Source organism: Peromyscus leucopus, chromosome 8b (assembly GCF_004664715.2).
Source record: "Peromyscus leucopus breed LL Stock chromosome 8b, UCI_PerLeu_2.1, whole genome shotgun sequence".
In the NCBI taxonomy this organism is placed as follows: Eukaryota; Metazoa; Chordata; class Mammalia; order Rodentia; family Cricetidae; genus Peromyscus; species Peromyscus leucopus.
The window spans coordinates 817,041-842,468 of NC_051086.1; the positions used below are offsets into that span (position 1 = coordinate 817,041).

Below are 25,428 nucleotides of genomic sequence, written 5' to 3' on the forward strand. Positions count from 1 at the left end.
GGTGCTGGGAATTGAACCTGGGTCCTCTGGAAGAGCAGCCATTGCTCTTAACCACTGAGCCATCTCTCCAGCCCATGTTCTCAGTTCTTTGTGGACTATTCCTGGGAGTGGAACTGCAGGGTTCTTGAGTTTATGATTAATCTTTTTGTTTGAGGCAGGGTCTCACTATGTAATGCTAGCTGGCCTGGAATGTATATGCATATGACCACCACACCCACTGTGACTAATCTTTTAAGGAACATTTGCCTTAAGGAACATAGGCACTTCAAAAGCCTTATTTATTCCTTTTGTGTGTGTGTGGTTTTCCGAGAGTTTCTCTGTGTAGCTCTGAATGTCCTGGAACTCACTTTGTAGACCATGTTAGCTTTGAACCCACAAAGATCTGCCCGCCTCTGCCTCCCGGGTGCTGGGAAGCATGCATCACAACTGCCCAGCATCTCTGTTTTTTTAAGACAGGGTTTTGCTATGTGGCACAGACAGTTCTCAAACTCATGGCAATCCTGCGTCAGCCTCCTGAGTTCTGGGATTATATGCACCACCACACCTAGTTTCCTCAAAGTACATTGTCATTTTCAGTTTCCCGGCTGAACTGTGTGTACGTTGAGAACAGAGACTGGCCTCACTCCATTTTGTGTATTTCCAGAGCTATAATACCTTGCTTGGTTGAATGAGTAGACAAATAGGTGTTCCAGATCAGTGCTATTCACTACACTGGCCACAAACCACATGTGGTAGCTCTTAAATGTAGCTGGTCTAAATTTAGATGTGTTGTAAGAATAAAATAGGGTGTAGATTTCAAAGACACTGTGAAGAAAAGTACAATGTTTCATTGATATTTTTTATATTGACTAAATGTTGAAATAATTTAATCCAGTATACTTGAAACAGTATATGGTATCATCAAAATTAATTTTTATCAAACCCTGTCTCAAAACAAACAAAAGTCTCTTTTTATGTTCTTAATTCTTTCAATTAAAAAAATTGTGTGTGGTGCTAGGAATGAACCCTGGGACCTATGCATAATAGGCAAGTGTTCTGCCACTGAGCTGCATCCCTAGCCCAAGGTTTCTGGGGATAGGATATGGCTATGTAGCCTAGGCTGGCCTAGAATTAAGATATTCCTGCCTCTGCCTCTCTAGTGCTGGGTGTCAGATATTGGGTATGGGTGTAGGTTTACACGGATCCATGGAATCAAGAGACTGAGGCAACTCGAGGATGCTTTTTTTAGCCATTCTCAGCTGGGGTGGGGGGACTCCTCTCTAAGAACTGGTCCACTCTAGTTTAGCAAATGGCTCTTTTATTATTATACCATTCACACCTTTAGCAAGTCAGTTGTAATCAAAGCTTATCTAAGACCCCCAAAAGGGACAATGCCAAATGCAAATTCTCAGTAAAGAATACCAGTGTTCTGAGTTGTTCTTAAACAAGTTTGCAAAGGCTTTGATCCCCTAGGAAACTCTCAGATAAGACTTCAAGCAGAAGGTACAGGAGACATGAGGTAGCAATCACAAAGGGCAGATTAAAGCTAAGTGCTGACACTCTGGAGCCAAGCCAGGTGTAGCTCCGTGGGAATTCTCCCATCAGCTGGGACTACAAGCATGCACCTTTACACCCAGCTCTTTTGGTTTGTTTTGGATTATTTGAGACAATCAATCGTGTAGTTCTGGCTGTCTTGGAATTCACTCTGTAGACCAGGCTAGCCTTGAACTCACAGAGATCCACCTGCCTCTGCCTCCCGAGTGCTGGGATTAAAGACGTTTGCCATCACCTCCTGGCAGAGTGTTTGTTAAGACACCTTATTTAACATATATTATCGGTTCTGTTTAATTAAACTTGGAGCAAACTCATCTAATACATCTTCACAAGGCAGGCTTCAGGCAGGCACAGATTCAAACTCACCAGAGGAAGCATGAAATAGAGGATAACCTGAACTTGCTCTTGGACTCCAAGGAGAAGTGGTTTTACTTTTTCCTTCACGTGACACTGATGCTTTACTGGTGATTCCATGTTAATCACCAGTGGGTATGCTCTACACAAAGGGCAGAAAATCCTTTTTCTTTACTTAGAAACACTAGACAGCAATTCAGCCCTACCCTTACGACAACTTTAAATAGCAAAACCACTAATGCTACACACCCCAAAAAATATATTTGTAACAGGCTGCTTTTATGTAACATCAGCTAAGAATGCACAGGATCCATATGTCCATGAGCAAGTGAGAAGGCACAAGGACTGATTTTTATAACAGAATATATATTACAGGTGAAATTGGAATACAAAATCTGTGAATAACGATCAACTATAATTCCAGTGCTTAGAACTCCTCATCATGCGATGGCTCCCTGCCTGTAATCCCAGCTCTTGGCAGTCTGAGGTAGGACAGTCCTAAGTCAGGCTATCCTGAACTAAAAAGTGAGTGCAAGGCTACCCACGGCTTCAGAGGGAGACTCGTGTCAAACATACAAAAGAGTTGGTGAGATGGCTCATGGGTGTCTGTCTGCCAAGCCTGTTTGACAGACAACACCCACATGCTGGAAGGAGACTGACTCTGGAACGTTGTCCTTGACCTCCACCAGTGACCAGTACACACACAAATACAAAAGGAAGAAGAGGAGAGCTCCTCAAAGGTTTCCGTTTTCATGTGTAATAAATCCAAACTCCTCAAATGGACTTGGTGACCTTCCAGAGTCCTCACCTTGCGGGCCAATGTGTCTTTCAGATCTTGCTCATCTAAAGCCAGTTCCTTTCTCTCGACTTCACACCTCGCCCCCAATCAACTTTCCTAACTTCCCTGCCCAGAGGCAACACTCCATAATACTGTTGGGACGTTTTGTCGCGCTGGGCATTTTGTGGTTCTTTTGTATATCGTCTGTCAGAATGGAAGCCGCGTGAGGGCGGGGCCAGCTGGTGTGGTTCTCAGCTTCAAACACAGCGCCTGGACGGCCTAGGGCGCGGGTGGTGCCTCTCCCCGGCCGTGCACAGCAGGGCTGGGCTGGCGGAGGGCTGGGGCGCGGGGCTGGCGGAGGGCTGGGGCGCGGGGCTGGCGGAGGGCTGGGGCGCGGGGCTGGCGGAGGGATGGGGCGCGGGGCTGGCGGAGGGATGGGGCGCGGGGCTGGCGGAGGGATGGGGCGCGGGCACCGCCTGGCTCACTCTCCGGCCTTTCCCGCAGCCGACAGTCCTTGGGTACTCCCACGTGCTTATCTCACGCCTGCAACGCGCCTCCACTGACGTCACCCGAGCTCGTCACGTGTGCGCTAAGCTCCGCCCTTCGCTGCGAGGCCAGCAGCTGGGGCCTTTCTCCAAAGCCTGGCTGTTTCCTCTGAACCGGGTGCGATAGCGACAGCTCCTCCGCTCCTGCAGCTGCGCCGTGAGGGGCTCCACAGACGGTGAGTCGCCTCGGAGACTTCGCGGCGGCTTCCGGTGGGACCCCTCCCGCGCGCCGAGGCGGGGGCTGGGCTACGAAACCCTCGGCCCGCGTGATCTAGCCCGCGGAGCCCCGCCCCCGCCCCTCCGCGGCGCGGTGGGTGCCGGGAGCCGTAGGCGCCCCCCTGCCTCAGGGAATGCTGCGGTTGCGTAGCACGACTACAAGTTCCAGGGTCCTCCGGGTGCGGGGGCGCTGTGCGCTCCGAGTCCGCTGATAGAGGGGCTCCCCGGAGCACCCGGCCGGACCTGCGCGGGTCTCTATGTTCTTCCGTCCTCGGGATCCTGGATTCCGAGGTAAACGGGGCTGAGGTAGCGTGGTGGAGGCCATTCCCGCTGAGACGCAGAATCAGGGAGGACAGTTGATTTCGGCGTGGCTGCAGCTGCTGGGCTGCGAGGGACTGCTTTTCAGGGCCTCGAGCGACAGGGCCTGCAGACCCGGGATTATCGGCCGGAGAAGGGCCAGCCCACTCCGGTGATCTCTTGTCACGCCTTTCTGCGTTTCTGTAAGGAAGGCTTGTGTGCCATTTGATCTCGGGATATGGAGGGTAGAGGAACGGCAGTCAGTCGGGGAGGGTCCCCGCGCCAAGCCACCTCAGAAACCCGCGGTTGACCTTGGCGGCCCCGGAGGAGCCCGTCTCGGTCTCCTTCCCCCGCCCGTTTGCAGGTCTGGACGTGGCTCTACGAGGCGCTCCCGCAGAACGTTAGGAAGGCAGTGGGCTGGCGAAGCCCCAGGCCATCCAGGACCTTGGAGGAGGTGGGTCCCCTGGGGCTCTCAACAGGTGTGAAGGAAGATGGAGTGAACAGCGTAGGATCCTCTGCATCAGAAAGACCTGGACTTTCCCCATCTCCTAGGACCTGATTGAACCGTTAAGGAGTGAGGCCCAAAAATCTGTATTTAGTAAGCCCTCCAGAAATTCTCATGCACACTTGGTACAGAGAACCTGTGTCTCAGGAGTAAGGACCAGGGGCCCTGGGGGGAGGGCGTTCCGTAGCTGGGCATTGTTTGAGCAAATAGGACTGCTCTCCCTGGTACTTTGCTTCATCCATTGGGGCTGACCTGACTTGGGTGGGAAGGGACGGGCATGTCTGCTCTTCTTGCCCTCTGTTCATAAGAAGAAAGATATTTTCAGTCATTCACTGTCTTGAAGACCTCCTGTACCCCGACGTTTAATTAGGAAAAATTCAACTCATACAGAAAATGTTGACTTTTACAGTGCACACCCATGGACTACCACCTAGAATGTACAGTTATTATCGTTCTTTATTGTGTACCCATCCAGCAGTCTCTTACTTTCATGCATGCCAAAGTACACTGCAGATAACAGTATATTTCCATTCCTAGTAGTTAAGCTTGCATATTATTAACTAGTCTTCGAAATCTTGTTGCTTATTGATTTTTCAACTTTGGCTATTTAAAAGTCAGCCTGCCTCCCAGCCCTGAAGATCTGGAGAGTTTCTCATAGGATGTAGTTTTAGAACTAGGAGAGACCTTTACATAGACTCTTAGAAGACTTAAAAACAGCTGATCATGCTTCTAGAATCAAAAATAGGGAGTGTGTAAAGAATACTTGAGGGAACAAAACTGTTTTGAGAGAAAGAAAATGGAATGAGTCCCAGAAGCCTGGTTGTCCCAGCAGATTATGCTGGCAATAATTAAAATGAGCTGTCTGTTTGTTTAGCCCTTAGCCTTGTTCTCTTGGCTCATTTTGTATGTTACAAGCTTGCCCAGTTTGAACCTGCTGGTGTGGTGGGTGTTTTCGAAGCTCTAGAACAGGGTCGAGGTCCACAACCGGTACCCTCGTGGTACTGATGAATTACGGCTATGGCTTTGAGTCCTACAGGTCTTTGTACTTGTTCTATAGCTGTGAACACTAGAATGTTACACACCCTGCTCATTTGTAAGGGAGAAGAAACAAGCTCTGTAAAATCCCCTGCTTTCAGAAACACTACCCAAGGGTTGGGGGTTTAGCTCAGTGGTAGAGCGCTTGCCTAACAAGCACAAGGCCCTGGGTTCAGTCCTCAGCTCCGGAGGGAGTGGGGAAGAAACACTACCCAAAAGGCAGAAACATAAAGAGCACACAGCGTGGGAGATGTGGCAGGAAAAGGCTTGTCGTTGATGTTATTATGAAGGATGTTCTAGTAAGAAGTCAGAATGTAGGGAGTTCTACAGAGGAGTTGGTCTTTACTGGGGTGAGGAGGAGAGTAAGAGAACTTAGAAGTAGATTATACAAAACAGAAATGTCCGCCCAGGATTCTCCCAAACACTATGTCTTGTAGGGGAGGCTCTATAGTAGTATACCACTGCAGAGGGCAGAGCAAGCTAGGCCTCAGCCCTTCCTTAGGGCCCCTTACCCTTCCAGAACCACCCACCCACCTAAGCCTGTGGCCCCCTGGGCCTACCTGGTGCCTCAGAACTCTGGTGGTGATAATGGGTTCTGGGACAAGTATTTCCTAGACTTGGAGATGGCAGACCACACTGAAGGTCCATCGTTGTGACTCTGGAACTCTAGGAAAGGCCATTTCCCTTCTCAGAACCTCATATGCTGCATTTAGGCAAAGAACACCACCAGTCTAGATGAACATCCGTGTCTTCTGTAAGTCCTGAAAAGATTCGGATTCCTTCATGATAGACAAGAGAGAACATGGAGCTGCAGAACATAAAGAAGTCTTAGCAAACAGCCTGGTGGTACACCCCTGTATTCTCAGCTACTGTAAAGGCTGAGGTGGAAGAATTGATTGCTTGAGTCCAGGAGATGGGCAGGGGGTGTTGGTTTACAAAAACACATTTATTCTTCCTTTGAAAGCAGTTGTAGTACATTTTCTTTATAGAAAATAGTTCTCACCACCATGCTTCTGATGTGAGTGCTGAAAGTCCTTGGTTGGTCTGTCCATTGGGTGATCCATTTCAACAGTTCTTACCTGCGGGGGGCAGAGGGGTTCAGCTAAAACTGAAAGTGCCTGATAGCCACATACTCAATGAATAGTAGTTTAGTCTGAACTCAGATCCAGGTGCATGCTGTGCCTGGGATTTTCCTTCTAGAAGAAACACCAGTGGACGTAGGTAATAAGGTGTCAAGGTTATTTGAGTGTTGTTTGAGAAGAATTCTTTTTTTTTCTTTTTGGTTTTTTTGAGACAGGGTTTCTCTGTGTAGTTTTGGTGCCTGTCCTGGATCTCGCTCTGTAGCCTAGGCTGGCCTTCAACTCACAGAGATCCACCTGGCTCTGCCTCCCCAGTGTTGGGATTAGAGGTGTGCGCCACCGCTGCCTGGCGAATTCTAACTTCTTACTCTTCGATGAGTAGTTATGGTTCAGTGCATTGAGTACAGCAGCCTTACAGGTTGGGCGAGTGGAGTGAGACTTCAGTGCGGTGTCTGTTGTGTGTTTATTGTTGCGCCTCAGCTGACTGTCTGTCTAGAATAGTGGTTCTCAACCTATGGGTCGAGACCCTTTGGGAAGGTCTAACAACCCTTTCACAGGGGTCACCTAAGACTATTAGAAAACACAAATATTTACATTACAATTTATAACAGCAAAATTACACTTATGAAGTAGCAACACAAATAATTTTATAGTTGGGGGTCATCTCAACACGAGGAACTGAAAAAAAGGGTGGAAGCATTGGGAAGGTTAAGAACCACTGGCCTAGGAGGTAGTCTGGGCCTAGCTCTCATGCCTAGCTCTTGTAGCAGAGGAAGCATCAAGAGTTCCCACACAGTGACAGAGCAGGCCTTCACCCTGAACTAACGGGTCAAAGGCAGAGGACCACAGAAGCGGGGCCTGTGCTGGCTCCGCTGTGACTGCTCTTCTTTGGAGCCGATCGGGATTCAAGAAGTGGCATTTTTTCCCGTTTTTATTTGGGGAAGGGGTTGTTTTGCTTTGTTTGTTTGTTTGTTTTTTGAGACAGGTTTCTCTAGTGTAGCTTTGGCTCTCCTGGAATTCGCTTTGTAGACCAGGCTGGCCTTGGACTCCCAGAAATCCACCTGCCTCTGCCTCCTTAATGCTGGAATTAAAGACTGTGCACCACCACCAACCTGCTCTTTCCTGTTTTTAACTTTGACCAAAAATAAAGGCACTTTCAAAAGAAGACTGAAGCCTGCCTCGGCTGTGGCTGTGCTGTGGCTCCAGAGCAGAGGGTAGTGGGCATTTGGGTTAGGAATGGCATAGGATGTTCACTGAGTTAGTCCCAAACCACATGGACTCATTTATTCAGCAGGCGTGTACAACTGGTTCAGAGAAGTACAGGGTACAGCGGGTGGGGCTGGGTTTGGGACATAGGGCTGAACCTGGACTTTTTCTCTCAAACTTTGGTCATTAGATGAGATAGAGGGTTTTATTTGTTTGTTTGTTTGTTTGACCACAGAACTGGAAGTACTAGTTAAGGATTAAAGGAAATGTTTCAAATGTTCAGGGCTGGAGAAATGGCTTTGCAATTAAGAGCACTTCTCACTGCTCTTCCAGAGGACCTGGGTTCAGTTCCAGCACCTATGCTGACTCTAGTTCCGTGGGATCCTATACTCTCTTCTTGCCTCCTCGGCACTCCATGAATGCAGTGCACAGACATACATGCAGGCAAAACTCCATAAAATAAAAGTGTAAGAAAGTTGGCTGCTGACAAGATGCTCAGCAGATAAGGCATTTGACTTTAGAGTTCAATCCGAAGGACACATATAACAGAAAGAACGAACCGACCTCTTAGGTTGGCCTCTGACTTCCACAGGCATACCGTGACATATGAGCCCACACATATACATAAATAAATTGTAATTTTGGGAAAAAAATGTTTGGAACCCCTTTCAGCCATTTAGTTTGGTGACTGGGTGTGGCATACAGAAATAGGGCCTTCCGGATGGGGAACTCCTGTCCAGGAGTATGAGCTGAGCTGTGGAGAGACTGTCCCCAAGTCCTAGTCTGGGCCTGGGCCATCGTGTTTGCACCTCTGCTGGGAGTGACTAGTGCCTTGGGCCCTGGAGCGCCCTGTCTGCCATCCTGCAGGGCCCCAAGCCACAGACCTCTCGTGGTGGTTAGAGTCACCCAATGGTCTTACCTATTCTGTAAATTCTTCTGAAGGGTGCCCCAGGTCCCCAGGTGGATCTATAGGGGTACCTGAGTACTGAGACTGAATTCTCACTGTCAAGGGTGCAGTGAATTGTCTGAATTAAAGAGCGGAGGATCTTGACTCTTGAATAAATAGTCACTTAGAAAAGGAAACTAGGTTAATGATGGATTCACTGAATAAAACTGGCCCATGTTCAGACCTGAAGAGCCTTGCCCTATTGAGGGAAGAAGACCTCACATGATCACGTCTTGGCTCTCAGATTTCCCAGGTGTTCTGTATCCCCTAAGGCTTGGGCCTTAGTTTTTCACCCCTGGTTGTGGTCCAGCTGGGCTTCCACATATGCATGGTTTACCTCCTTGGCCTAGAGATGAGCCACACTAGGGTCTGTTTCTTTGTGGTTCAAACTGGCCAAAAAGGAACGGTACTTAGCACTGCCAGAGGTACCCAAGTGCTGTATGGTTCTCCTCTCTAGCAGCCACCTGTTTGATAATGGTACACCAGTGTAGATGTAACCAACCGTCTTATTAAATAAGAAACACAGAACCAATGTAAAAGAGAAAGCCAAGAGGTCAGAGCTCAGAGCTAAAATCTCACCCTTCCTTCTGCGGTGGTCTCAGCTTCCCAAAAGAGAGCTATTTCCCTGTGTGTAAGTCTTTTCATAGTCATTCTGCCTTCTCATTGGTTGTAAACCCAAACACGTGACTGCCTCGTCACAGTCTGTATATACAGCCCCCCAGATCTTAAAGGCATATGTCTCCAATGCTGGCTGTATCCCTGAACACACAGAGATCTATGGGATAAAAGGCGTGCGCCGCCGCCGCCGCCGCCGCCGCCGCCGCCGCCGCCGCCGCCACCACCACCACCACCACCACTACCACCACACTCTGTCTATGGCTCTAATAGCTCTGACCCCCGGGCAACTTTATTTATTAACATACAATCAAAATCACATTTCAGTACAATTAGAATACCACCACACACCAGACAGTGCAAAAGGAGACTGGGACAACCTAAGTACCCCCCACCCCATTTCCTAGATTATTCAGTGAAAAAGAGATCTTAGCCCAGTGCTCTCCTGACTGCTTCCCTGTCTCATTTCGGGAGCTCCCTAGGATCCCCTCTCTCCAGTCTGCTCAGCAGGCCTTTGCATCTGACTTCTTGCCTGGACCTTTTCCCCACACTGCGCGTCATTCACATTGCCTGTGCTGAAATGTTTCATGTTCAGCAAAGCCTTGCCTGTGTAAATGAAGCTCTGTAGCACTCCTTTCCTAATTGTTCCTCCTTCACTGAACCACTGTGTTTACATTTCTATTTATAGCTCCCTTTCCCAATCTGTTAAGTGTCTCCCACCTTGATGGCCTAGGAAAGTGCCTCACAGATAGCAGACCCTCAGTACTGCCTGAATTTCGTTGTCTTGTCTTCCTATGAACTATCAACTCTGAAGGCACAGGCCCATGGTGGGTTCACTCTTCCCTCGAAATAGTAGCAAATGGAGAGTTGAATTCTCCGGTGCACAATCATTAAATTAGTTTTAAAGTCAGCTGGTAAAGCAAAGACCTTATGAGGTCAAACTGCCCTTTAAAGTCCTATTGTGTATTTTTTTAAACTTTATGTGCATTGGTGTTTTGCTGCATGTATGTCTGTATGAGGGTGTTGGCTATTGGAGTTACAGACAGTTGTGAGCTGCCATGTGGGTGCTGGGAACTGAACCCAGGTCCTCTGAAGAGCAGTCAGTGCTCTTAACCATCTCTCCAACCCCATTGTTTGTTTTTGAGCCAGGGTCTTATACAGTCCAGGCTGTCCTCAAACATTCTATGTAGCTGAGACTGGCCTTGAGCTTCTGATTGCCTGCCTACACCTTCCAGATACTGAGATTGTACATTGTACCACCACCCTGGGCGGCCGGTGTGCTTTGACCATTTTGGAGAGTATGACAAGAGAGGACGGCTAATGCTGCTGCGCGTGTGTTGGGTCCTGACTCTGCTCTAGCATATCTGAGCAGCGGAATCGCCCCGTCACTCCTCAGCCCACTTCCCAATCTGTTGCTGTTTCTTTCCTGCTGTAGTGTCCAGTAGTTGGTGGCTCCTACCTTTGGGTGCTTAGTAAGTGCTTGACACCCAAGTGAATGTTAGCTGGGACTTCAGATTTAGTTACCTCAGATGCTTCTCTAGCCAGAAAGGTGAGCGATCTGAATCAGAAGGGAATCAGACAGTGACAACTCCACACGACGTACATTCCCAAAGGGAAAATCCAGAATTCTGCCATGCCACCTGATGTGAGTGAATATCCCAGGGTCCCATGTCAACTTCAGTAGGAACTTGGTTCAACCTTTATATACCGTGTTCTATAATGCTTATAAAATACTAGTTGCCTTCCACTCATAGCACTTTGATTCCTATTCTTCCTAGTTATCTTTGTTAACATCTGTGTAAACATCCAAAGGGCAGGCTGTTGATAAAGATTCCACTGTGACCCTAGACTTGGCATATTCAGGTTTGGGGGTCACTCCTCCCAGCCTTTGAGGGGGGCAGTATCTTACTGTATAGCCCTGGCTGGCCTGGAAAAGTAGACTAGGCTGGCCTCTAACTCACAGAGTTTAATCCCTAGTGCTGGTTTTAAAGGTGTATTCCAACACACGGGTCTGTTGCTTTTAAATTACTCTTGAAAAAGCAGTTGACAGCAACATTAAAGAGTTGTTGAGAGGCCGGGCGGTGGTGGTGTACGCCTTAATCCCAGCACTTGGGAGGCAGAGCTAGGATCTCTGTGAGTTCAAGGCCAGCCTGGTCTACAGAGTGAGTTCCAGAACAGGCACTAAAACTACACAGAGAAACCCTGTCTCAAAACAAAAACAAAAACAAAACAAAACAAAAGTTGTTGAGGTCTCATCAAGGTCTGCTGTGTTTTGTGGTGTTTTCTTTCCTCTTACCAATTGCTGTGACTTCTGTAAAGTCAACATCAGCAGTGACATGTCTCTGCAGCTTATCATCTTCCCCCAAGCAGAACTTTCTCCAAAATAATAGGAGTGACCTATTGCATGAGAGATCTAGTATCTTAAAGATGAGGTCACCTCATTGTTGTGAGAGAAAGTTTGGAGAGGGAGCACATAGCAAATGTGGTAACTCTGAGCTACATGAAAGAAGAGAACCCCGAGCTTGTTTAGTTCCCAGTGGCTCACAACCATCTATAACTCCTCTTTCAGGGGATCTGGTGCCCACCTCTGCAGGTACCCAAACACACATGGCATGCACTGATACACAAACATATACATATAAAAAATAAAAATCTTAAAAACAACAACAAAAAACCTTGTACCTGTTGGCTATGGCTCTCGTGACTACATGGTTTAGCTGCTCATCAGTGTCTTATGTGTTTTCCTAGGTCAGAATAGCAGTCTTATCTCACTTAGACACCTGGGTGAAATAACCCAGAGACTGTCCATTTGTGTCAGTTCAGTGCAGGCAGATGTCAGGCTTTTCTTCCCCAGAGTTCCATTTTAGTGGCTTAAGTGATGGGTCTTCAGGCTTGTGGTGTTTCTAAAATTAGCTTTCAGTCATCGTGGCAGGCCTTGGAACAGGTGCCGACAACTCGTTTATTTCTGGTTGTGCCTGAAGTTGTAGCTCTTTTTCCATCCTTTGCTCTTCATTTTCTCTCATGTGCACTTTCATCCTGTTCTATACCAGCAGCAGAATATATGGAAACAAGCTGCTGAGCACTGAAACAGCTCAGAACAGAGCAAGGGCCCAGGACCATGGGGGAGCCTGGGCAATGTTCTTGGCTCAGAACCAACAATCGCCTCCCTCGGGCAGACCCAGTAACCACATCACTCTCAGTGTATCATGTGTCCCTCAGGGATTTGCTTGCCTGCCCTCCTCTATCAAGTCACTTGCTGGCTCTCCGTGCAAGCCCTAGTCTAATTGACAGTTTGCCAAAGCCCAGAAGAGAGATGGGAGTCACAATACCAGACCTAGAGAGACCCAGTAAAAGATGCTTGTGACATCTGAGAGGGAGAGTTCTCAGAAGCCCGTTTCCCTTGCCTGCCATGGAGAACTCAATCATAGTCTGAGGCACCTTTCTGCATTCAGAGTAACAGATTTAACAGGTTTTTTGTTTTGTTTTTGTTTTGTTTTTTGAGACAGGCTTTCTTTGTGTATCCCTTGTCGTTTCAACTTTGGCATAGTGGTTGCTCCTTGATCTAATGCTATTTCAGTCAGCAATTGAGACTACAGTTACTGGCCTGCTTTTCTGGCAGTGGCCTGCTCAGTCCTCAGGCTGGCAGGAATTCTGTTCCCACAGGCACTGGCCCTGTCGCTGCTGCTAAAGGTAGCTTTAACTATCCTAATTATAAATAAGAATCGAGATTCAAAGGCTGGAGTGAAAACCTGTGAGCTCAGAGAGGCTGAGTAGCAAATAGCTCACCCTCTCTCTTTGCTGGCGTCTCTGAAAGACCTGTGCTTCCACCCTGCCAAACCAGAAAAGGCTGTGCCCCTCCAGATCCCTCCCTGCTACTTCCTGTCTCTCTCTCTGTCTCCCAGATGCCCTCTGATGCCCATGATTACTTTCTGTCAGCTAACTGCTAACTCAGCCTCCTGACCCAAAGTAATTTTATCTGATTAACACAAATGCAAACTTGGGATGCACAATGTGATTGAATATCCCCCAACAATCCCTGGCTGTCCTGGAATTCACTTTGTAGACCAGGCTGGCTTCAAACTCAGAAATTCGCCTGCCTCTGCCTCCTGAGTGCTGGGATTAAAGACATGTGCACCACCTCCAGGCCAGTTTTGAGCGTTTTGAAGAAGGAATCATTGAAAGGAGTTGCTGCTCATCATAGAAAAACTAGAAACTACACTCAAGCAAAAGGCTTCTGCATTTGTATTTAAACCTCCCAAGATCTCACTACCCAGATGTAGCTGGCTTTCTTGGACTGCCAGCCCCCAAATCATGACATGGAGACTTACTAATTATGACTGCTTGGCCTTAGCTTGGCTTGTTTCTAGATAGCTTTTTTTTTTTTTTATTAACCCATTTCTATTAATCTGTGTGCTGCCCTGAGGCTCGTTTACCTCATCTCTGTACTGTGCATCCTGCTTTCCTGCTTCCTTCATGGCTGGCTGGCTGGCTGGCTGGCTTACTCACTCGCTCTCACCTTGCTTCATGTTAGGCAAGTGTTCTAGACTGAACCACATCCCCAGCCCTTGATTTTCTCTTGTTGTTGTTGGGTTTGTTTGTTTTGTTTTTTTGTGTATGTTTCTTGGTTTTTGGTGGGTTTTTTTTGTTTGTTTTTTTGTTTTTGTTTTTGTTTTTTGAGACAGGGTTTCCCTGTATAGCCCTGGAACTCACTTAGTGTAGGCCAAGCTGGCCCCAAATTCAGAGATCCTCCTACCTCTGCCTCTCAAGTGCTGGGATTAAAGACACGTGCCACCATACCCTCCTCAATTGGGGTGGGGAGCTGTTTTGGTGCCCCCCCCTTTTTTGAGATAGGGTCTCTGGGTAGCTTTGGAGCCTGTCCTGGAACTCACTCTGTAGAGCAGGCTGGCCTCAAGTTCACAGAGATTCACTTGCCTCTGCCTCCTGAGTGCTGGGATTAAAAGTGTGCGCCACCACTGCCCAGAGCCCTTGATTTTTTTTTTTTTTTTTTTTTTTGAGAGAGGATCTCTATGTAGAGGCCATGACTGATGGCCTCTGTTGCTAAAATTCCTTTCCTTAGGAGATAAATAATGTCTATCCCTCTTACGGTCCCAACAACAAACCAAGGAGTGACTCTTCCAGAATTCATTCTGGGTGACCACTGAATTTATTAGGCTTCTTTACAGAGCTGTGCATAGTGACCTTAAAGCAGTCCTACTGAAAGGTTTGATCCAGCATAGATGGTGACTTTTCCATAGCTATGTGCTGTCAGGAGACAGGAATGGGGTCTGTTTTTATACAATGAAAGCATTTGCCCCAACTTCCTAGCCTAACAGATTATATTGTGTGACATGTGTAGAGAAAACAATTTAATTGGAAACTTAATGGGAGTGTTTTGATAGTTCATCACCTGGAAAAAAATTGTATGCCTTTCAGACCAAGTAACATTTATTTGTAATGCTGGCTTTTCCTTCCCATAATTGGAAATTTTTTTTCTAATAATTGGAAGTTGATTTACCAATAATTGACTACAACAGGTTTACTCTATTATGTGGAAGAGTTAGAGGTGGTTGGAATCTCCATGGCTATCCTTAGTACTGGCTTCTGTTGTTCCATGACTGCTGTACTACTGTAACAACGTCCTATGGCCCAGCCAGCAGGAAGGAGAAAAGGGTGCCTGGTTTAGGCAAGCTGACTTCCCTCAGTGCCTTCCTATGGCCCAGGCACTAAGGCCAGCCTTGGCCAGAGCTTAGTCACATGGTCATGGGAACTGTAATTAGGGCAGGAGTGTTTTAATTAATCCACTGATTTCATAACAGAAGGAAAAACACAGGAAGGATGACTTTGGGTGCAGCTAGTGTCTCAGCCACCTACTTCATGAAGCTGTCATTCTTCCCAATCTGTCACTGTTATTTTCAGTGTGACATAATCATAGCCTTGATTTCATTAGGAATGGATGATGTTTCTTTGCATAGTAGTTCAATGAAAAGCATCTTCTGATAAAACTACTACCTGTTACTTCCATAAAGCCTGCTCTGACCCAGCATTTGGAGTTTAGTTCTGCCTCACAAGAACACCATTTTCCAAAAGAAGTCAGAGATTAAGGAATTTGTAGGGCCTCAATGATTTTCATGATGCTAGAGTGCCAGAAAGACCTGTGCTCTTAGTATGTCATTGATGGTCAAGAAAGGAAGGTGACTGTTTCCATTGCTAATTGGGTTGGGCTTTGTTTGTTTCTTGTTTGTTGTTGTTTTTGAGACAGGATCTCACTATGTCACCTGCTGTTCTAAGTTTCTTTCTTTTCAGTACAAGAACTTGAATCCTGGGCCCCATGGATACTAAGTAAGTGTTCTCCCACTGAGCTATGTACATCTTGCCCTGCTAGTGTCTTCTAAGTGCAAGGTTGAGTGGTTCTGAGGATCTCAGCCTGAGCAGGTCTGGGACTGTCTGCTCACTAGTTGTGTCTGGGATCTGAGGTCTGGAGCTTAGAAGCAGTCACTGTAGCTGGGTCCTCCCTACAAGTCTCAAGGCTGCTGTCCTCTCCAATAACAGCCACCCAGTCACTGTCTTCTCTTCCTCTTTGCCTGTTGGACTTTGCTTTACTGGACTTTGTCTCCGCCAAGTCTTCCTCCTGGGCTTTAACCCCAGAACACTGATTTTTCTGTTTTTGTTTTTGTTTTGTTCTGTTTTGTTTTTAATGGGACCACTGAGTAGTTGTTGGAATGAGTAATGACTCAACTGTTGATACCAGCCTAGGTGGCTGGTTGTTCCAAGAGAGAACACCAGCCATCTGGATCTCACCTCACATGGCCCCACATAGGCTTGTGCTAAAACCTGTCCTTGGGGTATGGGAAAGGTAGAACAGCTAAGTCTACTGCCTAGAGGCCAGTCTGATCCACTGCAATAAGGGTCCTAATGCTCGATGGTTGTTTTGACCCATCACATTGCATGGCCTTCTACCCAGCAGATGCCTCCTCATGCTCAGCAAATGGGAGACTGGGTGAGGCAGAATGCCCTGCCACTGGCCAGATGCCTGAAACCTGCTCTAAGAGATAGAGGAGCCCATCTGAGGCCAGCAGGTGTCTTAATCCAGGGCTGTCACGAGACGACCTTTGCAGCAGTGGTAGTTAGCTGATCCTGAGAATGCAGTTCTGCAGCAGCTGCACCCTACTTCCATGCCTCTGGATCTGAGGTAGAATGCTTTCTTAGGGGTGTTGCTGACTTGGAGAGCTCCAGGCAAGTCCCACTTGTCTTAAGATAAAGTCCAACAGGAGAGCGATCTAGAGGATTTCTCAGAGGCTGTGACCCCTGCTCAGTCTGGGTCTTGCTACAATGTCTCTGAATAAAGTGGTTGCAGGTGGTCACATGTAGCATGATCAGGGATCAGACCAGTCCAGGATAGAGGCATTAGTCCCTGGAGAGTAATAAAGTAACCGTTTCTTTTTATTCAATGTTCTTGTGGGCCAACTCCTGCCCTCCAGCAGAGGACATTTTGGACCCCCTCTGGTAACCTTTCTTCCATTATGAGAGGAAGGCAAATGAGTAAACCAAGGCTTTGATGTCAAAGTCAGAAATGGAGAGCTGGATTTAATAAGGTTGGTGCAGAGCCCATGTCCCAACTGCTTGCTTAATTTAAAAAGCTTGTACAGCAGCAGGTGCCTCCCTGAGGTGCAGTCCAGGTTGAACAATAACAGGCTCTGCTCTCCCTGGAGATACCTAAGACTAGGTATCTTTGACAGTGGAAAATTGACCCTGCCTTTAGACATTTAGTATTGCTTTCAGTCTAGTGGGGTCTCTCCACTACAGTGGTGTCTTCTGCAGCCTGGGGGAGAGTTTCCTGAGGTCTCAGCTGGAGGTCAGACTACCTTCTTAGTAGAGCAAAGACAGTATTAGTTACCTTGACTCTGCATTGTATTGGCATTTGCATGGGTGGCTCAGAATCAGATTGGAAGAAAGCATTGGAGCCCCAGTTGGATCAAGGCAGGGGCACTGAGCTGCACTAGCCTTTACCACTACACACAGCATGCACATACAGGCTGGTGCCTCATAAGGAAAGGTAGCAAAAACTCTATTCTTACTATTTATTTGTTTATTTATTTATTTATTTACTTTCTTCCTTCCTCCCTCCCTCCCTCCCTCTCTCTCCATTTATTTATTTATTTATTTATTTATTTATTTATTTATTTATTTATTTATTTATTTATTTATGGTTTTTCCAGACAGTGTTTCTCTATTTAGCCTTGGCTGTCCTGGAACTTGCTCTGTAGACCAGGCTGGCCTCAAACTCACACCAAACTCATAGAGATCCACCTGTCCCTGCCTCTACTTCCCAAGTGCTGAGATTAAAGGCGTGTGCCATCACTGCCTGGTTAAAGATAGGTTTTTATTAGTCAAAAGTCAATGGTTACCAATGAGATGGCTCTGTGGGTAAGATGCTTAGCACACAAACCTGATGACCGCCACAGAAAGGTGGATTGAGACAACTGACTCCAGAGTTGTCCTCAGCCCTCCACACACATGCCATGGTATGTGCATGTAAACACTAAGTTTTAAAAAATTAATAGCAACAAGAACTTACCAAAATGAGTATGGTTAAACCTTTTCCAATAGCTTTACATAAAGCCTCCTCATAAGAAAATGGTTATTAAACTAAATATAACTAATAAACAGCTTAACAGTAACAAGGAAAAAAACCTACAGCAGTGTCTTGAATTTACATGTCATCCTGTGCAGGAGATCCTGCTATCACTCTATCATCTGAATTTTAGTATACGTGCTGCCACAGCAAGCACACCTTTATTAATTCTTAGTATGTGAGTACAGTATTGAGTGTGTGTGTGTGTGTGTGTGTGTGTGTGTGTGTGTGTGAGAGAGAGAGAGAGAGAGAGAGAGAGAGAGACAGAGACAGACAGACAGACAGACAGACAGACAGACAGACATGTGCCTTGGTGCCTGTGGAGGTTATAAGAGAGCGTTGGATTCCTTAGAACTGGGTGGTTGTGAGCTGCCATGTGAATACTGAGAACTGAACCTGGGTAGAAGCAACAAGTGTTCTTAGTTGCTGAGCCATCTCTCCAGCCCCTGGTTTGAACTTGTTGAGGCATTGTCTCACTCTGTAGCTCAGTTTGGCTTCAAGCTTACCAGTCTTCCTACCTCAGCCTCACAATGCCGAGCACCACCATTCCCACCTAAATCTGTAATTGATTTGCCACTGTTAAAATCTATTGGTAAATATTAATTGGAGTTTTGAAAACTTAATCTGCCACTGTGAACTTGATAGTTTCATGACACTTCACTCTTTCTGGTGTTGGGGATTGAACCTAGGACCTTGCATATGCAAGGAAGTTGCTCTCCCACTGAGCTATATTCTTAGCCTTCATCTATTTTTTTAATTCTTCATTTTTTTTTTGTTTTTAAGTATTTAAGAGAGATTTCTAATATGGTATTGGTAAGTCTGTATATAAGTCCATTTGAAGTGCTCAATAATCAGGTGTAAAGAAGTCCACAAGGAGGATAAAAAATAAGTCCACAGAACAAAAAGTTTGGAGAACCATTGGTGTGTAGACCTAGAAAAAGTCATGTCAGAGAGTCCCTCTAAGCCTTGTCCTCTCCGTCACCTTTGCCTCATCCCCTCATCTTCAGTCCTGTAAGAGCTTGTGCACAGAGCTGGCCAGGCTGGTTGTCCCATGTCTCAAGATTCAAAATTCCCCTTTCCTCTCTCCTGAGCTTTGCCACACTGGGACTTGGTAGTATGCCTGCTGCTTGTCACTCTGGGGAACAGAAAAGACCATGGGAATATGCTGGTTACCCTCAGTTGCAGTGTGTAGGACAGTTTCAACCAGAGAATTAAGTTTACTCTAAGACCCTACAGCCATTGGCTGTGGCTAGGAGATATGCACCCTGCTGTCACTCCCCTCCAAGGGGCCCTTTATCAGGGGCAGGCTGCCAGGCTCTGCCTTGGCCTTAGATCAATTGCACTGTAGAATGAATAGTTGAGAGCCAAGTAGAATGCCTGGGGCAGTTCTCAGGGCCCTGAGGCCTTGTGCTTGGAACTCCTCTCTGGGAAGCAAGAGACCCAGAGAAGAACAACTGTACTTAGCATACCAGGAGGAGTCCAGTCCCCATCTCGCTCCCTTTCCATCCCAAGTGTCTTAGTTTGCTTTATTTGTTCTTGTGATAAAACACCATTACCAAAAGCAACTTGGAGAGGAAGGGGTTTGTTTTAGCTTAAAGCTTCCAGGTTACAGTCTATCACCACCAAGGGAAACCAGGACAGGCGTGCAAGGAGAAACCTAAAGAAAACGCTACTGGCTCGCTGCCAGACTCACAGCTACTTTTCTTACATAGCCCAGGTCCACCTGCGTAGGGTTAATACTGCCTTCAGTGGACTGGGCACTCCTTCATGAATTAATTAGCAAGCAAGAAAATGCCCCACAGACATACCCATAGGCCACTTTTACAGAGGCAGTTCTTTGAGGTTCTTGCTTCCCAGGTGTGCCAGGTTGACAAAATTAGCCATCATACCAGACAATACTGTCCTTCAGGGGCCTGTTTTGGAATTGTGTTCTTTCAGAGTACAGCCACGTGCTACATAACAATGTTTTGGTAAAGGTTGGATTGCATGTACAAGGGTCCCATAGATTAAGTGTTGTCACAGCCATCTTAGTTTCTGTAGTCTGTGACATTTGTACTACATGAAATTGCCTAACAATTTATTTGTAAGCATAATTCCCCACTACTTGTTATGTTTGGTGCTTTTGATATACTGAACGAGCTGTACAACTATCACTGTGATGTAACTGCAGAACACTTTCAGCCCCTCAGCAGGACCCCCTCCCCCATGGGATGTACTAGAGATTAGGTTGTATGTGTGCCTGGGACAGGGGTTTTCTCATACAGGAAGGTGGAGAGACTGACATGCTAAGACCCTGGACTTGAGGCCAGGTTTGTCTGATTCCAGATCTCTTTATTGTCCACTGTTAGCCTGATACAAGCCAACCCTCTCCCCTGAATGGGAGATGAGATGGAGTTCTGGTGCTCTGCTGACCCCATGTTACAAGACTGTAGATGTTTCTCCTTGGAGCTGAGTCACATTCCATATGGCCTGGGATGGGAGTCGGGAGTAAAGCAGTTTGCTTTAGTTCATGGCTCCTAGTAGAGTCTCCTAAGTTTTGGTAGGCACCCCAGAATGTCAGTTCCATCCTTGCTCCTGTGAAAACCCTCATCTGGAAGTCCTTCAGAGAAGCAAGAGCTCAGTCTGGTGGGTGAGTGTGGCCAAATAAAGGTAGAGTTGCAACTCCCTGGTAGAATTTCAGCAGGGCGAGGGGAAGCCAGGTAGGGCTGTATTGCTGAGATGCCCATCAGGTTTCCATCCTATGATTGCTACTTTGAAAAAGTAGCCCCCAAAGCCACTGAATGAAATGCACATGGTATTTCAGACTCAGACATTATCTGTAGGTTGGGACTGTGAGATGTGAGGTGGCTTTTCAGAAGAGTGGCTCTATATATAACCCGGAGTAATAGATGGAAGCTCAGCCATGGGTCTGCCTGTGGAAAGGTGTGGGCTGAAGCTGCAGTGTGGTGCAGACAAAGAACCCTATACTCAGGTTGCCTGAGTGACCTCCTGCAGAAGGCATGGGGGTGTTAGGCTGCATTGGTCACAAGTAGAGTTTCTCAAACTTGTCAATATTGAAATTGAACCCAAAGCTTGAATCTGATCTCTCTGCCCCTACCACCGATTTGTTAAATTTAGAAAGCAAGGTGTCCTGGTGCATGCCTATAATAGCAGCATTTGGGAAACTAAGGCAGTAGGATGGAGAATTGGAGGCCAGACTGAACTACACAGTGAGACTATTTTAAAGGGGTGAAAAAATGAAGTTGAAGAGTTAGGACCAAAAAGAATCATGAGCCCCAGGATCCCTCACCCTTGGCAAACTTGGTACATCTGTCTGTGCGCTTGGACATACTGTAAGGGCATCTGCTTCTCCACCAGTGCCTTGCAGCAAGTACTCAGGACATTTGATGGGATAAAACAGTGTTTCTCTTGCCTGACTCTTAACTTTTCATACCTTCCAAGCAAAACAGAAGGGGATAAGTCAGTGCCAGACACCAACCCACAGCTGACTCCTTTTGCATTCTTTCAAGCATGGGAATTGGATCTGGGGATTGAGAATGGTGGGCACCCAGGATCCAGCAGCTGTGCCACTTGGGGGGAAAAAAGGGTGGGGAGTAGAGTGGTTAAAGCTGTGAGTAAGCATGGTGAATAGCTCACCTGGAAGCCTCTGGTTAAAGATGTTGCTTCCTCTTTCCCTAAAATAGCTTCCTGGATCCCTGTCTCAGCCAGTAGCTGAATTACTCCACCTGCTTGCTTTCTCTGTGCACCAAGAATCTGAGGTAAGAAATCCAGAGCCCTTTCCAAACCCTGCTACAGCAGCCTGTGGTAGAAGTCCACTCCTCTGTGGCTCAGTTAAGAGTTGGAAGACTGGGTGCCAAGCTTCCCTGGGTAGAGGTAGGGGTCAGGTTCCCAGAGATGATTGCTGGGACTTGTCCTTAGAGTTCTATCCTTACCCTCCAGCTTCTAAAGAAAGTGTAAAGGTGGGTTGTCCCTGGCAGAGATAGAGATCCCAAGTGTCAGAGGGAACCCAGTGGTCACTGATGCTCCCAAGGTCACTGAACCTAGCCACCAACCCTGATCTTCCACACACTTAGATTTCCTTTTGAGGAAAGTAAAAGGTGGTAGAACTCAGGTACCTGAGCTTAAACAGAGAATCCCTGAGAGGAGCCAGAGAAAACACTGAGGTGCTTGGGCTTGGTGGGCATCTGAAGATGGTCACAACCTAGTGTGTTGGCCCTGAATAGAAACAAGGAGCTGAATTTATTTCCCCCCAGGTCCAGGAGTATCAGCAGCAAAGATGTCCAACGAGCCACCCCCTCCTTACCCTGGAGGCCCTACAGCCCCACTACTAGAGGAAAAAAGTGGAGCCCCACCTACTCCAGGTAAGGATGTCGGAGATCTGGGTAAGGTTCCCAGATGGGATTGCTAGGGCTAGTTCCTTATGTCATTAGCTATTGTCTTGAGGGTCTTTCCTGACCTCAGCCTTCTGGTGTCCCTGTTGCAACTCCCTCTCCATTCCAAGTGTGGTTGAGGCTTTTCACAGTGAACTAATGCTGCTTCAGGGTCACCCTGTGCCCAGCCTGTGTGTAGAGACCAGCTTAGCCGCCGCCTTTCTGCCCCTCTCTGTCCAGGCCGTACCTCCCCAGCGGTGATGCAGCCGCCACCAGGCATGCCACTGCCCTCAGCTGACATTGCTCCCCCACCTTATGAGCCACCGGGTCATCCAATGCCTCAGCCTGGCTTTGTACCCCCTCACATGAATGCAGATGGAGCCTACATGCCTGCAGGTGAGTTGGGAAGAAACTTGAAGGAAGCAGAGGCAGCTGCCACCTCAAATTCACTGTGGGAAGGCATCAGTCATGCCATATGAAATGAAAATGGTGGCAAAGGAGGAGCTTGTCCCCCACTGAGGGAGGGTTATAGTGGTTCATGCTGAGGACTGTGGTGTGGTGGGGCTTTTCCCTGCAGGGACCTAAGCCCCCAATGGAGGCCTGGGCCTTTGCTCACCAGTAGCTTCAGGCCCAGAGTCTGTGGTTCCTCTAGTTTCTGGGGTTGAGTTGGGTGGTCTTTGGTATATTAGACATTGACATGCAAAAACTTTGTATACAGGAGAGGTATGATGCTTTCCCTTTTGTTGCTGAAGCCCTCACCCTTGCAGGCATGGAGGAACAGTCTTGGCATGACAGGCAAGGCAGTTAAGGAGAGATGGACTATGCTCCCATCTCTGCCATATCTGTCTTGGTCTCAATGTGACCTGGGTCGTTATAAATGGTCACCTTGAGCGAAGGTCTGTTCCCACTGACACTTTGGCCCTCTTGGAAGGTGGCAGGAGGCTATGCCCTAACTGCTAGGATCATGTGTTTTATGTTCTCTCAGCCAGCCAGTCAGCCAGCCAGTGACCTCTCTGTGTGTTGTTCCAGGTTTCTACCCTCCTCCAGGCCCTCACCCACCTATGGGCTATTATCCACCAGGACCCTACCCACCAGGGCCCTATCCTGGTCCTGGGGGCCACACGGCCACAGTCTTGGTCCCATCAGGGGCAGCTACCACGGTGACAGTGCTACAGGGAGAGATCTTTGAAGGTGCACCTGTGCAAACAGTGTGCCCCCACTGCCAGCAGGCAATCACCACCAAGATCTCCTATGAGATTGGCCTGATGAACTTTGTACTGGGTTTCTTCTGCTGCTTCATGGGGTAGGTATGGGGTGATGACAAGAGGTGGTACTACTGGGGCTCTGTATGCTGCCCGACCTTGTCTTCAGGCCTCAGCCTGTCTCTGTTTTCAATTCAGATGTGATCTGGGCTGCTGCTTGATCCCCTGCCTCATCAACGACTTCAAGGATGTGACGCACACATGTCCCAGCTGCAAAGCCTACATCTACACATACAAGCGCTTGTGCTAACGGAGCTAGACTTGGACTCCCCCATCTATCAGTCTGGCCCCATGTGCTTTGCTCCCCATGCTCAGTGGTCACTACCCCTCAGCCCCCACTTAGGGTTGGAAGTTCTGCCACTGTCCCCTGGAAATCTTGTCCTCACCTTGCCCTTCCCTGAGCATCCAACTCTTCCAGCAAAAATTCTGTTGGATTTAAGGTCAAGAGCCAGTGGGTGGCATGGGGTGGCACTGATCTTGTGTGTTGCTTGGGCATTTGTAATCCAGAAGATAAGCTGGAGAGGGTCTCTTACTGGGGTCCTCATTCCTCCTTTCTGCATAAGGTCCAGGCCTGGTCCTTACTCTTCTTGGGACCAAAAGCACCCAGAGCATTAATAGGTCCCAGACTAGGCCTACAGTGAGGGTTGTGCCTGGAACCACAGTTGCTTCTGATCTGCTGGAATGAGGTCAGGACATCATCTAGAGTTAAGTGGACCCAAGCAAGACAGGGTCTTAAAGCCTGGGTTTATGTGGAATATGTTCTCCGGGGTGCCAAAGGTGGATTAAGAAATAATGACTGTCAACCCTGGGCATCAGAACTCTCAGGTATGGAAAACCAGGACTTCTACCACTGTCCAGGAGCTACCCAAGAGCTCCCTAGTATAAGGCAAAGATGACGCTGGGCTAGTTAAAGCCCTGGTAACTAAGAAGAACTTGCCCTTGTTCTCACCTAGCTTACTTTGAGTCAGTCAATATGCAGCTCTCCTTTCTGGCCACACCTCTGTGAACCCCTATATCTTCTGGGGCCAGAAAGAATGAATGCCCATGAGCCTGTCCTGTTTACTTTGATGTCTGTGCTGTGTATGAGTACAACTTCTGCCTGGTGGCTTACTGACAGAGGGCCGATCAGAAGAGCCTCCTTGTAAGGGTCATTGGTCTCTGGAGTAAGTGCCAGTCTTTTTGCCATAGTTGACCTGTTTCCGTATTGGGGCACTTAAGTAGGGACAACTGTGGCACTGGGCTGGGGACCAGGAAGAAGTCACAAGTGGTGGGGGTGTCCTAGGGACATGAGTCTTGCCCAGGGTGTAAACCCAAACTTGTCTATTTCCTGAATGGTCTGTGAATATGCCCACATGGATGCTGTGTCCTGCTGCTGTCCCTCTCCTGGTCTCACACTACCACTGCATGGCCTCCTATCACTGTGAACTGTGGCCTGGTCCCAGTTTGTAGTTTCATTAAATCGGCCCTTTCACTTCCCTGCCCTGGGCCTCTGCTGTCTTGCTTGGTTTCCTTCTTTTTCTGAGGGACAGGGTGGGACTACATACAGGTAGTCTACTGGCAGGCAAGAGATTGGGCCTGGGAAACAACACATGTTTAAGAACCCAATTACACCAAACCAGAATTATATATAGACTTGTCCTAGGGGGACCCAGTTGTTCTGTGCCAGGGAGGTTTTGGTTTCAGCACTGGTTTCTACCATTTACATAATTAGGTGTCCAGACTGCAGAGCCTGAGAACTGGAGCCCTGTTCTAGCTTAGTGACCTAACCTGAAGGTGTTGCTCTTTGATCCTTAAACAAGACAGCACTACTGGACTGAGACCTCATAGTCTGAAGATAAACACTGAAGTCTGGCACTCAGGCTCTGAACCAAGTTGGCCTTGGGAAAACGAACCATCTCAACTGTGAAGGTGGTGAGCTCACCTTTCAAGAGTTTCCCTGCTGTTTTACCATTTTTTTTTTTTCACATAAGACGTTTACAGGAATAGATTCCTACTAATAAAAATATTTAACTTCACATTTCTATTTTAGACCATAAATTGTTTAAATATAAGTAT

At 47.5% G+C, this 25,428-nt stretch overlaps 1 protein-coding gene across 6 annotated transcripts; it reads left to right on the forward strand.

Moving 5' to 3' along the window:
- The first annotated feature begins 3,297 nt into the window (after positions 1-3,297).
- On the forward strand, positions 3,298-25,388 carry Cdip1 (cell death inducing p53 target 1). Of its 6 annotated transcripts, none has more exons than XM_037201243.1 (7): positions 3,299-3,386; positions 15,413-15,448; positions 21,425-21,499; positions 21,995-22,102; positions 22,352-22,507; positions 23,141-23,414; positions 23,512-25,388. In XM_037201243.1, the coding sequence occupies exons 4-7, from the start codon at positions 22,018-22,020 to the stop codon at positions 23,621-23,623; spliced, it is 627 nt and encodes a 208-aa protein (XP_037057138.1). In that variant the 5' UTR covers positions 3,299-3,386; positions 15,413-15,448; positions 21,425-21,499; positions 21,995-22,017; the 3' UTR covers positions 23,624-25,388. The 6 variants fall into 6 exon arrangements, with proteins under 6 accessions (XP_028750715.1, XP_037057138.1, XP_037057137.1 ...); XM_037201242.1 differs by lacking the exon at positions 3,299-3,386 and adding an exon at positions 3,601-3,717 and having other exon boundaries at positions 15,398-15,448; XM_028894883.2 differs by lacking the exon at positions 3,299-3,386 and adding an exon at positions 3,604-3,717.
- The last annotated feature ends 40 nt before the right edge of the window (positions 25,389-25,428 follow it).

Excerpts from the sequence above, each read along its gene's own strand:
- Cdip1 (XM_028894882.2), top strand. The coding sequence starts at position 22,018 with ATGTCCAACGAGCCACCCCCTCCTTACCCTGGAGGCCCTACAGCCCCA. Across the intron at positions 22,103-22,351 it reads TGGAGCCCCACCTACTCCAG|GCCGTACCTCCCCAGCGGTG; the intron begins GTAAGGATGTCG and ends CTCTCTGTCCAG. Across the intron at positions 23,415-23,511 it reads TTCTTCTGCTGCTTCATGGG|ATGTGATCTGGGCTGCTGCT; the intron begins GTAGGTATGGGG and ends TTTTCAATTCAG.